Source organism: Galleria mellonella, unplaced genomic scaffold (genome assembly GCF_026898425.1).
Source record: "Galleria mellonella isolate WM207_F2 unplaced genomic scaffold, CSIRO_AGI_GalMel_v1 utg266, whole genome shotgun sequence".
NCBI lineage: Eukaryota > Metazoa > Arthropoda > Insecta > Lepidoptera > Pyralidae > Galleria > Galleria mellonella.
This window is the reverse complement of record NW_026442061.1, coordinates 3,722,769-3,736,595: the sequence shown is the minus strand read 5'-3', so window position 1 is coordinate 3,736,595 and position 13,827 is coordinate 3,722,769. Positions and strand designations below refer to the sequence as shown.

General features: G+C 39.7%; 2 protein-coding genes across 2 annotated transcripts in view; one reads left to right on the top strand and one right to left on the bottom strand.

The window, feature by feature from the left end:
• Positions 1 to 13,827, top strand: part of LOC113513432 (uncharacterized) — a 145,285-nt gene that overhangs the window by 87,032 nt on the left and 44,426 nt on the right. The gene's annotated exons all lie outside the window — the stretch shown is intronic.
• The window catches only part of LOC113517758 (uncharacterized), a 41,639-nt gene that overhangs the window by 19,766 nt on the left and 8,046 nt on the right, over positions 1 to 13,827 (bottom strand). The window contains exon 3 of the mRNA XM_052895102.1: positions 506 to 629. Coding sequence (XP_052751062.1) covers positions 506 to 629 — 124 coding nt within the window. The remainder of the gene's footprint in view (positions 1 to 505; positions 630 to 13,827) is intronic.

The following is a 13,827-nucleotide window of genomic DNA, read 5'->3' as shown; positions in this document are numbered from 1 at the left end:
GTTAAGCCATGAATCGGTTTCACATTTGCGTAATGACACAATTGATCGGTTTTTATATATGCAAAATATATACATACATACATATACACACTTATACATATACATACTATACATATTACTTTTTTTGTTTTTCTTTCTTTTCTCAATGTTCTCTACCCAAAGGTTGTCTGGAAGAGATTGCTTAGCGATAAGGCCGCCTTTTGTATCATTTCTTATTGCAGTTAAATGTGTTTACTATTTTATAAATGGTGCAAAAAAGTGTACATAAATAAATAAATAAATACATATTATTAGTGTTATGTTTTTTTTTTGTTTTCTTTCTCTTTTACATATATGGAAGGAGGTTTATTCATCCATACGGGATTTAACCAAGTATGATACAAAGAAAGGATAGAAAGAGAAGGAAGATGTAATAGTAGACGAAGTGAGGAATTTTCTGGTAATATGGCAGGTACATAGATAGATAGAGATAAATGCTTAAAAATAGAAGTCACTAAAATCTTACAGAAACTATGCTGTATTACGCCCAACCATGGGAATCTTCCAATATCAGGCGACATGCCCTCCGGCGTCGACTGGCTCTTGTCCACCGAACAGCGTATTCGGTCCCAGTCCAAACACAAACATGGCTGCCCTTAAATTAATAGCATTAATAAGATAAACATCTGTTCTACTGTAGAACAAATTATAGAACCAGTTCGAAGAACTACTTCCTAGCTATCATCCATTAGGCATGTTTAAACAGTACGATACCCGATTTGTCAGGTAATTATTCGGGACATGCCTAACAGATTTTTTTTTGATGGGTGTAAATGATATTGTAACCCCGCCTGCGCTAACGGGATACGCTGGCGGAGCACCAGTGAAGGGTGATAGATGAGAATGAAAACAGGCCAGTTAGCCCATCATGATGAATTCATCAGGAATTAACCATGATAGTGTCTCCAGGTAGAACCGCGAGGAGGTCGACCTGGTTGGGTATATTGCTAGCAATAGGATTTTCAGTCTCCATTACTAACAATCCCTTTCCCCCCCCCCCCTGCCAACTGCCAAATAGATTAGACCACTGTTCTTTACACGGTTATAGAACAAAAACACACGAAAAGAAGCAAATTTATACTTATAATAAATCTGTAGAGAGGTCAATTCTGCACATGAAATATATTTCCAAAATAACTATCAGCGGGTGATTAGTGATCGATACTGGTGCCAAAAATGCAATCAGTAAATTAATTGTCTGTCTATCTGTATGTTCGTTATAGAAATAAAAACTACTCGACGGATTTTAACGAAACTTGGTACAATTATTCTTCATACTCCTGGGCAGGTTATAGTATACTTTTCATCACGCTACGATCAATAGGAGCAGAGCAGTGAAGGGAAATGTTGGGAAAACGCTAGAACTTACTCCATTTTTATTAAACGGTTTTATTTAGCTCGACCTGTACGGTATTTATTTATTTGGGTCAAAATTAGAAATTGGAATTTAAGCACCTTCCCGTTGTCAGATTGATCTGAAATTTGGTACACACATTTAATTTAGATGACAATACAATATAATAAAATCAATAACATTATAAATCTAAGATGGCCGCCGATACAAAATGGCGGATTACATATTTTTCCTTAACCCCCGCAATATGGGTATCAAATGAAAGGGCTACACTAGTAAAACACGATGGTTATGTCAAAATTTAAAATTCAAGATGGACGCCGTTCCAATATGGCGGACTAGGTACATATTTTTCCACAACCACCACAATATGGGTATCAAATAATAGGACTACACTGAGACACCCAGACACTAGACACTCGGACACTAGACACTCAGACGCTAGACCCTCAGACACTAGACACTGAGACACCCAAACCCTAGACACACAGACACTAGACACTCGGATACAAGACACTCAGACACTAGACACTCGGACACTAGACACTCAGACACTAGACACTCGACACTCGACACTCAGACACTAAACACCAGACACTAGACACTCGGATACAAGACACTCAGACACTAGACACTAGACACTCGACACTCGACACTCAACACTCGACACTCGACACTCAGACACTAAACACTAGACACTCAGACACTCGACACTCAGACACTAGACACTCGACACTCGACACTCAGATACTAAACACTAGACACTAGACACTCCGACACTCGGATACAAGACACTCAGACACTAGACTCTCAGACACTTGACACTCAGACACCCAGACACTAGACACTCAGACACTAGACACTCGAAACTCGACACTCGACACTCGACACTTGACACTCGACACTCGACACTCGACACTCGACACTCGACACTCGACACTCGACACTCGACACTTGACACTTAGACACTAGACTCTCAGACACTTGACACTCAGACACTAGACACTCAGACACTCGACACTAGACACTCAGACACTCAGACACTCAGACACTCAGACACTCAGACACTCGACACTCGACACTTGACACTTAGACACTAGACTCTCAGACACTTGACACTCAGACACCCATACGTTAGACACTCAGACACTAGACACTCGACACTCGACACTTGACACTCGACACTCGACACTCGACACTTAGACACTAGACACTCAGACACCCAGACACTAGACACTCAGACACTAGACACTCGGATACAAGACACTCAGACACTAGACTCTCAGACACTTGACACTCAGACACCCAGACACTAGATACTCTGACACTAGACACTCGACACTCGACACTCGATACTTGACACTCGACACTCGACACTCGACACTTAGACACTAGACACTCGACACTCGACACTCAGATACTAAACACTAGACACTAGACACTCCGACACTCGGATACAAGACACTCAGACACTAGACTCTCAGACACTTGACACTCAGACACCCAGACACTAGACACTCAGACACTAGACACTCGAAACTCGACACTCGACACTCGACACTTGACACTCGACACTCGACACTCGACACTCGACACTCGACACTCGACACTCGACACTCGACACTTGACACTTAGACACTAGACTCTCAGACACTTGACACTCAGACACTAGACACTCAGACACTCGACACTAGACACTCAGACACTCAGACACTCAGACACTCAGACACTCAGACACTCGACACTCGACACTTGACACTTAGACACTAGACTCTCAGACACTTGACACTCAGACACCCATACGTTAGACACTCAGACACTAGACACTCGACACTCGACACTTGACACTCGACACTCGACACTCGACACTTAGACACTAGACACTCAGACACCCAGACACTAGACACTCAGACACTAGACACTCGGATACAAGACACTCAGACACTAGACTCTCAGACACTTGACACTCAGACACCCAGACACTAGATACTCTGACACTAGACACTCGACACTCGACACTCGATACTTGACACTCGACACTCGACACTCGACACTTAGACACTAGACACTCAGACACCCAGACACTAGACACTCAGACACTAGACACTCGGATACAAGACACTCAGACACTAGACTCTCAGACACTTGACACTCAGACACCCAGACACTAGATACTCTGACACTAGACACTCGACACTAGACACTCGACACTCGACACTCGACACTCGACATTTGACACTCGACACTCGACACTCAGACACTAGACACTCAGACACTCGACACTAGACACTCAGACACTCAGACACTCAGACACTAGACACTCGACACTCGACACTTAGACACTAGACACTCAGACACTAGACACTCGACACTCGACACTTAGACACTAGACACTCAGACACCCAGACATTAGACACTCAGACACTAGACACTCGGATACAAGACACTCAGACACTAGACTCTCAGACACTTGACACTCAGACACCCAGACACTAGATACTCTGACACTAGACACTCGACACTCGACACTCGACACTCGACACTCGATACTCGACACTCGACATTTGACACTCGACACTCGACACTCGACACTCGACACTCGACACTCAGACACTAGACACTCAGACACTCGACACTAGACACTCAGACACTCAGACACTTGACACTAGACTCTCAGACACTTGACACTCAGACACCCAGACGTTAGACACTCAGACACTAGACACTCGACACTCGACACTCGACACTTGACACTTGACACTCGACACTCGACACTCGACACTTAGACACTAGACACTAGACACTCAGACACCCAGACACTAGACACTCGGATACAAGACACTCAGACACTAGACTCTCAGACACTTGACACTCAGACACCCAGACACTAGATACTCTGACACTAGACACTCGATACTCGACACTCGACATTTGACACTCGACACTCGACACTCGACACTCAGACACTAGACACTCAGACACTCGACACTAGACACTCAGACACTCAGACACTAGACACTCGACACTCAACACTCGACACTCGACACTTAGACACTAGACACTCAGACACCCAGACACTAGACACTCAGACACTAGACACTCGGATACAAGACACTCAGACACTAGACTCTCAGACACTTGACACTCAGACACCCAGACACTAGATACTCTGACACTAGACACTCGACACTCGACACTCGACACTCGACACTCGACACTCGACATTTGACACTCGACACTCGACACTCAGACACTAGACACTCAGACACTCGACACTAGACACTCAGACACTCAGACACTCAGACACTAGACACTCGACACTCGACACTTAGACACTAGACACTCAGACACCCAGACACTAGACACTCAGACACTAGACACTCGGATACAAGACACTCAGACACTAGACTCTCAGACACTTGACACTCAGACACCCAGACACTAGATACTCTGACACTAGACACTCGACACTCGATACTCGACACTCGACATTTGACACTCGACACTCGACACTCGACAGTCAGACACTAGACACTCAGACACTCGACACTAGACACTCAGACACTCAGACACTAGACACTAGACACTCAGGCACTAGACACTCAAACACTAGACACTCAGACACTAGACAATCAGACACCCAGACACTAGATATACAGACACTAGACACTCGGATACAAGACACTCAGACACTAGACTCTCAGACACCCAGACACTAGACACTCGGACACTCGACACTCGACACTCGACACTCGACACTCGACACTCGACACTCAGACACTAAACACTAGACACTGAGACACAAGACACTCAGACACTAGACACACATCTCACCAGATGGATGGTGATGATGTGGTCTTAGACTAAACTTGTGGACCCGAGAATAGCCTATTCACAATTGCTTTAAATTAAACGGTTTTAATTAGCTCGACCTGTACGGTATTTATTTATTTGGGTCAAAATTAGAAATTGGAATTTAAGCACCTTCCCGTTGTCAGATTGATCTGAAATTTGGTACACACATTTAATTTAGATGACAATACAATATAATAAAATCAATAACATTATAAATCTAAGATAGCCGCCGATACAAAATGGCGGATTACATATTTTTCCTTAACCCCCGCAATATGGGTATCAAATGAAAGGGCTACACTAGTAAAACACGATGATTATGTCAAAATTTAAAATTCAAGATGGACGCCGTTCCAATATGGCGGACTAGGTACATATTTTTCCACAACCACCACAATATGGGTATCAAATAATAGGACTACACTGCAGAATACTGTCATTATGTCAAAATTTCAAATTCAAGATGAACCCTGTTACAAAATGGCGTATTAGGTGGGGGCATGATTAGTCGTATCGAGAACAGTTGCGTCTAAGATTGTGTGACGTTAGAGGGGCAGATAAAAAAAATAGGTAATTAGATACCTCGTTAGTAAGCGGTAGTTATACCACCCAAGTTAAGGTAATAGGTTAAAACGTGCCGAGGACTGTATGGCATTAGGATGGATAAAAATGTAATGTCGTAAGCGCTTCCCCCTCAAGATTGGACGCATCTTGTTGTATATTAAGCCTTGCCCCTTTACTGGACTGCGGGGGGGGGGGTCGACCGTCAAAATGCCCCTTAATCGTGGTAACAACATGGTAACAATAAACAAAACATACCAACAAATATAAATAAGACTGGAGGCTTACCATCAGTACTTGAAATATTTGTAGGTGCAAAAGTAATGTTGCGATCCGACATTGACGTTACAAAAGGATTGGTAAATGACGCTATAGGCCACATTACAGAAATTGTTTGGCCTCAGTTCCGTCGAACCCAAATGTACGAAACAGATATATCATCAGTTTTAATTGACTTTGGCACAGACGGCATGCACGTTAAAGCCATACAGTTTCCAGCTAAATTCAATAATGGTACGGCTGAAAAAAGGATGTTGCCCTTAGTTTTGTCATGGGCATTCACCGTCCATAAAATGCAGGGCAGCACCGTCGACCATGCAGTAGTATATTTGGGCTCAAAATGGTTTGAGGAAGGACAAGCATACGTGGCTCTAAGTCGAGTCAAGTCTCTGGAAGGGCTATGTATTGAGGAATTAGATTGTACTAAATTATCAGGTAAGAAACCATGTTATAATGATGCACTGAATGAATTAAATAGAATGAGGAATATTCGGTAAACAATTTCACTAAATACTAAAAACAAGAAAATAAAAATCGGTAAAAAAACTTTTAAGTTAAACGGTTTTATTTTATGTGCACTGAAAAGTACAAAATAAATAAATAGTTACTTACCTATCAACCTACGTAGGTGATCTCGGTCATTAATATCTCTGATGGTAATGGTTGTCATAACATGAACCATGTCAGCGGCCGAAAGGCAGTTCATGAGAGAACACTAACACCAGGGTTTGCTTGGTAGGTAAACTAAGCAGCCCACACTATAACAAGTAGGTATTTTGACCTTCTAGTTCAGAAATATTTTAGTACTAGGCAGAATAGCTTTTAGGCATATTAGACTAAAATAAAAACGTGGGGCCCCTCTGAAATCATACCTATAGCAGAGCATATCTTATACTTTGGTAGATCATGAGCTCGGCGTTCGCTGGTGAAGCCGTAACGGCTGGTTATTAATGGTCAAAACCTCCAGTAACGATTATAGTAAGTCGATTCAGCGGACCCTGGACTCCGGAGCTATGAGGTTTCGGATGCGACCGGGATAAACCGCTAGGATGATGATGATGACGATTATAATAAGTCGATGCAATCCACACTTAGTATAGTAGAAAGTAATACAGAAATAGTTAATGGGCCCCACGTTTTTATTTTAGTCTAATATGCCTAAAAGCTATTCTGCCTAGTACTAAAATATTTCTGAACTAGAAGGTCAAAATACCTACTTGTTATAGTGTGGGCTGCTTAGTTTACCTACCAAGCAAACCCTGGTGTTAGTGTTCTCTCATGAACTGCCTTTCGGCCGCTGACATGGTTCATGTTATGACAACCACTACCATCAGAGATATTAATGACCGAGATCACCTACGTAGGTTGATAGGTAAGTAACTATTTATTTATTTTGTACTTTTCAGTGCACATAAAATAAAACCGTTTAACTTAAAAGTTTTTTTACCGATTTTTATTATGCTTCCGTCGCGTGTACAGCCTTAATGATCAATAACTACAAAATACTGTATGTCCAACTATTATCGTTATGTCACAATAACCACTTTTTAAAATGTAAAAATGTCCACCCGTGCGATGCCGGGACGAGCAGCTAGTCTTACATAAAAAATTACAGTGAAACCTATATCAAAAAACATGGTTTAAAAGTAAGCAGAATAACGGATACGCGGACAATAACTTTGTTTTTAACCAACTACAAAAAGAAGAGGTTCTTTATTTGACGGTATTTTTTTTTTATATTTATTACCTCATAAATTCATCACTTATAAATCAATATGGAAATGTATTCTTTTATCTGATAGTAAAGTATATATAATACTTTCAGATTGGTCTCATGGAAGTTTTACCAAAACCGAGTCAGCGGTCTTTTTTTTTTATACAACTTAGAATGGCAAACAAACTGACGGCCCATCTGATGGAAAGTGGTAACCGTCGCCTATAGACACGAGCAGTACCATGGACATAACAGAGTATACTGTTTCGCCCATGATACCCCCCATGTGTTGCCATTCTTGAGGACTCAAGTGCTATTCCTCCGTACCCAGTAAATTCACGCCATATCCCACCCTTCAAACCGAAACACAGCCATGCAAACACAACTGCTTCACGGCTGAAACACGAATGGGACAGAGGTACCCAAGCAATCAACTTTTGTACAGAGTCTCCCTCTGGTATAATGACATTAAAATAAATGCTACCTTTTAAAATGAAAACGAGTAACGCTATATATTTCACTGTATATGTCATTGTTTTAAACCACTATTCCTTCATGGTAACACTGATAGCTCTCGTCGACTGTTAGTAAGTTACTGCGAGTACCGATTTCATTACGGCTACTTCAGTTTGTCAACAATCGACTAAATTCAAAACTAGTAGTGTATTTTCCCACGGATTTGTGTGTTCACTGATCGCTTCCCGCCATTTGTCTTGCTTATTTCAACGCTGTCGCTCCAATTACGTCAGAATTGTTAAAATTATGTTATTATCCCACTGATTTGGCTTACGTGATTCATTTGCGTGTTTTTAGGGCCGCTCGTGACTAAGGGTCTCTAATGATCCTGAAACTAGTCAAGAATTCCCGACTAAAATACACGTAAATGAATCTGGTTACTACATTTAAATGCATTTAAATGTATTTTTTTATACAACTTAGAATGGCAAACAAGCTGACGGCTCACCTGATGGAAAGTTGTAACCGTCGCCTATAGACATTAGCAGTACCTACCATGGACATAACTGAGTATACTGTTTCGCCCATAATACCCCCATGCATTGCCATTCCTGAGGACTCAGGTGTTATTCCTCTGTACCCAATAAATTCACGCCATATCCCACCCTTCAAACCGAAACACAGCCATGCAAACACAGCAGCTTCACGGTTGAAACACGAATGGGACAGAGGTACCCAAGCAATCGACTTTTGTACAAACTCTAGGATTTATCATTTATACATAATTCTATTAAGTATAAATACATATACGTAAGACGTAAATCTTTTAAAATTATTATTCAAACAAAGTTACTTTAAAACTACATCAAAACAAATTCACCATAATGTCCTATTACATCTAAGTGTCTACCATAACACCACACTCGTATGGCACACTCACGACTCGGCTCTCTCCAAACCAAACAAATTAATTATACAACATACTCCAAATTGAATGAGCATTTCAAATCGTTTATAGTACCTTTAACACGACGTGCAATATTAACCCATAATTTGTACTGATAAATGTCATTTTCAAATATTCAGATCAAGTTATATCTAAGGTAATGTGGAGCCCACGTTATGAAACCAAGTAAGCAACTTAACTCCACTTATTGTTAAACTCGCGATGAATTTTCTTTTAAACTTAACGACGATATTAAGATTTATTATTTGCAATTGTAATGATTCTCGTTATCATCATATCAGCCTTTAACTGTCCACTGCTGAACTTAAACCTCCCCCTTAGGGGTTTTGACAGTAGTTGCCATACTAGGCAGGCGGATTTGGCTATACATTCATACATATACACAAGAAATACATTTTATAACCATCGACTTTAAGTAATTACTTAAAAATTAATTAAAAGAAAAGAAATATGAAAGTATAAAGGCACTGTCTATACTAGTAAATGAAACGAGTAGCATAGACAATTTGTTAGTGTTTCTGGATATGGTATTACAATGACATATTCTACATATTACAGTAGTGTAATGGGAAAACTCGTCCCCACCAGGTCACATACAAAAGGCATTGTTCTTATTAATCAGATACAGTGGTACAACTGTACCATTCAATGCGGGGCATAGAATGCATCGACGTCATGGTAATATTGAACTAGGTTTTCGTGGTTTCTAGATAAATTAGCGGAATTACATGGTCATAATCATATGATCCCGGCATAGAATAGGCCACCCCTTCCTTTTCCGCGGGTGTCATAAGAGACAATAGCCTCTTGGGATGGGCAGCAGCGTCCCTCTTCTGCCTCTGACTGTTCAGCAGTGAATGGTTGATGATGAAGATGGAAGAATGAATAGGCACTATTCTTATTGTAATAACGAATACCATTAAGTCTACATTTTGTACCATTTTTTTTTGTAATGTGATCGATATAAAAAAAAAAATAAGATAGTGGGGCAACATTTAAGAAAGAAAGAATAAGGATGAAGTAAGGTCATTCATCAAGGGTTAGCCTTGATGTTATCAAGATAAATTGATCGGTACACTCAAAAGCAAATTTTAAATTAAAAATATCATATATTTTAATACAGACTTACCAAAATACAGTTTTAGATAATAATTTCAAAAACCTTATGCATTAATCAGATGTAATACGCAAAGTTACGCTTGTCACATAAATAAAAATATAATTAAAAAGTGATACCAGACTGGTGGTATTTTAAAATAACGGTCACCTTTTCGAATTACCAAGCTGTGTCATTCATAATATTTGTGTCACAATTTCTGACATGTTAAATTATTATAACTGAACAGTGTCTATAACTTATGGGTGTTCATTATTTTTTTTTCTATAACGTTCATAATTTAGTTAGGGATCGAATTAGCAATGAGGTCCAGCTTAGGGTTAAGGAAAAAAGACATATTATTAGAACTATTGAGGACAGAAGGGGAAAAATGTTGGGACACTTGATACGACACGACGAACTTATGAACATTATAATAGAAGGAAGGAGTTGGTGTCGTGTCGTATCAAGAGGTGAAGAGACTCGCTGAAAATCGTAGTGAGTGGCAAGAGCTCCATCGACAAGAGCGCAGCTCTTAAATAGGATAGATAGACAAGAATATACGTACTTCACTACTGCATTAGAATTTACGATAAATATTAAAATGAACAGATGTCGCACCTGCATTTGCTTACTTTGCGTATAAATTTAAGCTCTAATTTGGATACATTAATTGGATTATAAAATTTGTTTTATTTTCTTTAAATATTTTTTGTAATATATTCGGATTACTTGGATACCTCTGTCCCATTCGTGTTTCAACCGTGAAGCAGTTGTGTTTACATGGCTGTGTTTCGGTTTAAAGGGTGGACATATGGCAGTAAATTTACAGGGTACATAGGAATAACACCTGAGTCCTCAGGAATGGCAACGCATGGGGGGTATCATGGGCGAAACACAATACTCTGTTATGTCCATGGTACTGCTCATGTCTTTAGGCGACGGTTACCACTTTTCATCAGGTGGGCCGTCAGCTTGTTTGCCATTCTAAGTTGCATAAAAAAAAACACTCGTAGATTCGCTATGGTACTGTACTGTTTCTCCCATGATGAGATCACTCTCCAACGCCCCCATGCGTTGCCATTCCTGAGAACTCAGAAGTTATTCCTCTATATCCTGTAAATTCACGCCATATCCCACCCTTCAAACCGAAACACAGCCATGCAAACACAACTGCTTTACGGTTGAAACATGAAGGGGACAGAGGTACCCAAGCAAACGACTTTTGTACAAAGTCTGGTAAAATAAATTTTCAAATAAATCATTTTATGCATTCCATTTACATTACACAGAGCGTGTACCTCTAAAAAACATGGACAGGCGTGAAATTGAATATGAATTGATATGATTATGTATTGTGTTTACTGTTTGTGTGTCGCGTCGTGATTTCCCACTTGAGGCGTGTTTAATGTGTCACAGACGTCGCTGTACAAACAAGTTGTTCCGGCTGCTTACTCAACTTCACATATAATGGTATTGTGTTTTTTGTAGGCGCTAAATGTCTTGTTTTTATACTATTAACAAGTACTTTGCGCTTCATAAGAGAAAGTGCTATCAAACGTGATAAAACGTACTGATAAATGATGATATGTTTCGTAGAGTTGCTTTTCATTATAAATGATTCAGCATTCTTAATTTTATTTGAATTTAGAATGCGCATTCTGAATTCTCTTTGTATTCAGAATGTCCATTCCTAATTCTGTTTGAATTTAGAATGCGCGTTCTAAGTTCTATTTGAATTTAGAATGCCTATTCTGAATTCTATTTGAATTTAGAATGCGCATTCTGAATTCTATTTGAATTTAGAATGCCCATTCTGAAATCTATTTTAATTTAAAATGCGTATTCTGAATTCTATTTGAATTTAGAACACGGATTTGTGTGTCTACATCTACAAGTAAATTCTTTGTACCATCATCACAGTCAGCCTACCGCAGCGACGGTTGGACATAAAACTCTCTCATGCACGCCGCTGAGCACGATCTTCGGGGTTACCATACCATTTTCACCCATCAAAAAAAAACTTTAAGAGTGAAGATTAATGTGGGGTATACAACGAATATTCGTTCCCAGTTATTAGCCACAATCATACGTACATCGTCGCTCCATCTAGTCGCAGGTTATCCCACACTACACTTGTCGATTCGCGGTTTTTATTCTTATAATTTTGCATTATTGAATACGATCCACAAAAAAGGGTTTACTACTATTGAAAATAATAACTTACTATTACTTTAATAGAGTATTAATAAAATGTTCAATAAAACGACTCAAAATATGTTTGTAAAGTATCATCTTTCTTAATGGATGATAATGGAATGGTAACTCCGCCTGCGCTAACGGTACATGCCGACAGAGCACCAGTAAAGGATGATGAGAATGAAAAGACAAGTCAGTTAAACCATCGTGATGAGTACACCTGGAATTCAGCACGATGGTTTCCAGGGGGGACCACGTGGAGGTCGACCTGAGAGGGTCCTATTGCTAGCAATAGGACTGGTAGTCCGCATTACTAGCATCCCTCCCCTCTCCAACTATCATATTAGGTACGTATCCATAAACTACAGGTAACATAATATTGTGGTAATTATATTTTATTTATTCATTAGTACAAATATGAGTACATAGCGGACTTAATGCTAAAGCATTCTGTCCCAGTCAACCATAGGGAAGTGTCAGAATACTCGAATTATATGTCTTAGTTCAGTTGAATTGTTCTCTAAACACTCATATTAGCGTTTGGTTTTTGTATTACTATCCCGTTATGTTCCCACACCTCATTCGTAATCTATTCATATTAGAATTGTTGCATTTCAAGTGAACATATTACGTACTAGCTTCGATAGCCGCGCGATTACATTACTTCCGAGTCCCGTAGAAGATTCGGTGAATTCAAATGTTTATGCTTTATTCTTACCTATCATTCTCTGTCACTGGACGCTGCCAGGGTATACACGAAGTTAAACGAACATAGGCGAAGTTACCATTTCGTTTTCATCCATCGAAAAAAGAATATCAATCATTATTTGCTTTTAAGCAAAACTATCACTGAGCTGTAGCCTTTTTGGGTCACTGCGACACACTTTTTTTTTTTTTTTTTTTATAGAACATAGAATGGCAAACAAGCTGACGGCCCACCTGATGGAAAGTGGTAACCGTCGCCTATAGACATGAGCAGTACCATGGACATAACAGAGATACCCCACATGCGTTGCCATTCCTGAGGACTCAGCTGTTATTCCTCTGTACCCAGTAAATTCACGCCATATCCCACCCTTCAAACCGAAACACAGCCATGCAAACACAACTGCTTCACGGTTGGAACACTTGGTGAAAACATATCTCCAATATTCATCTTTTGTTTTATATTTGAAAAAATGCAAATAATCAGATTGTATAAATTTATAAATAATAAATAAATGGCTCAAATAAAGTGTTTATTTATCTATCTATTTTGAACAAAGGTATAGAAACGAAATAATAATAATAACTTGATAAAATAAAAG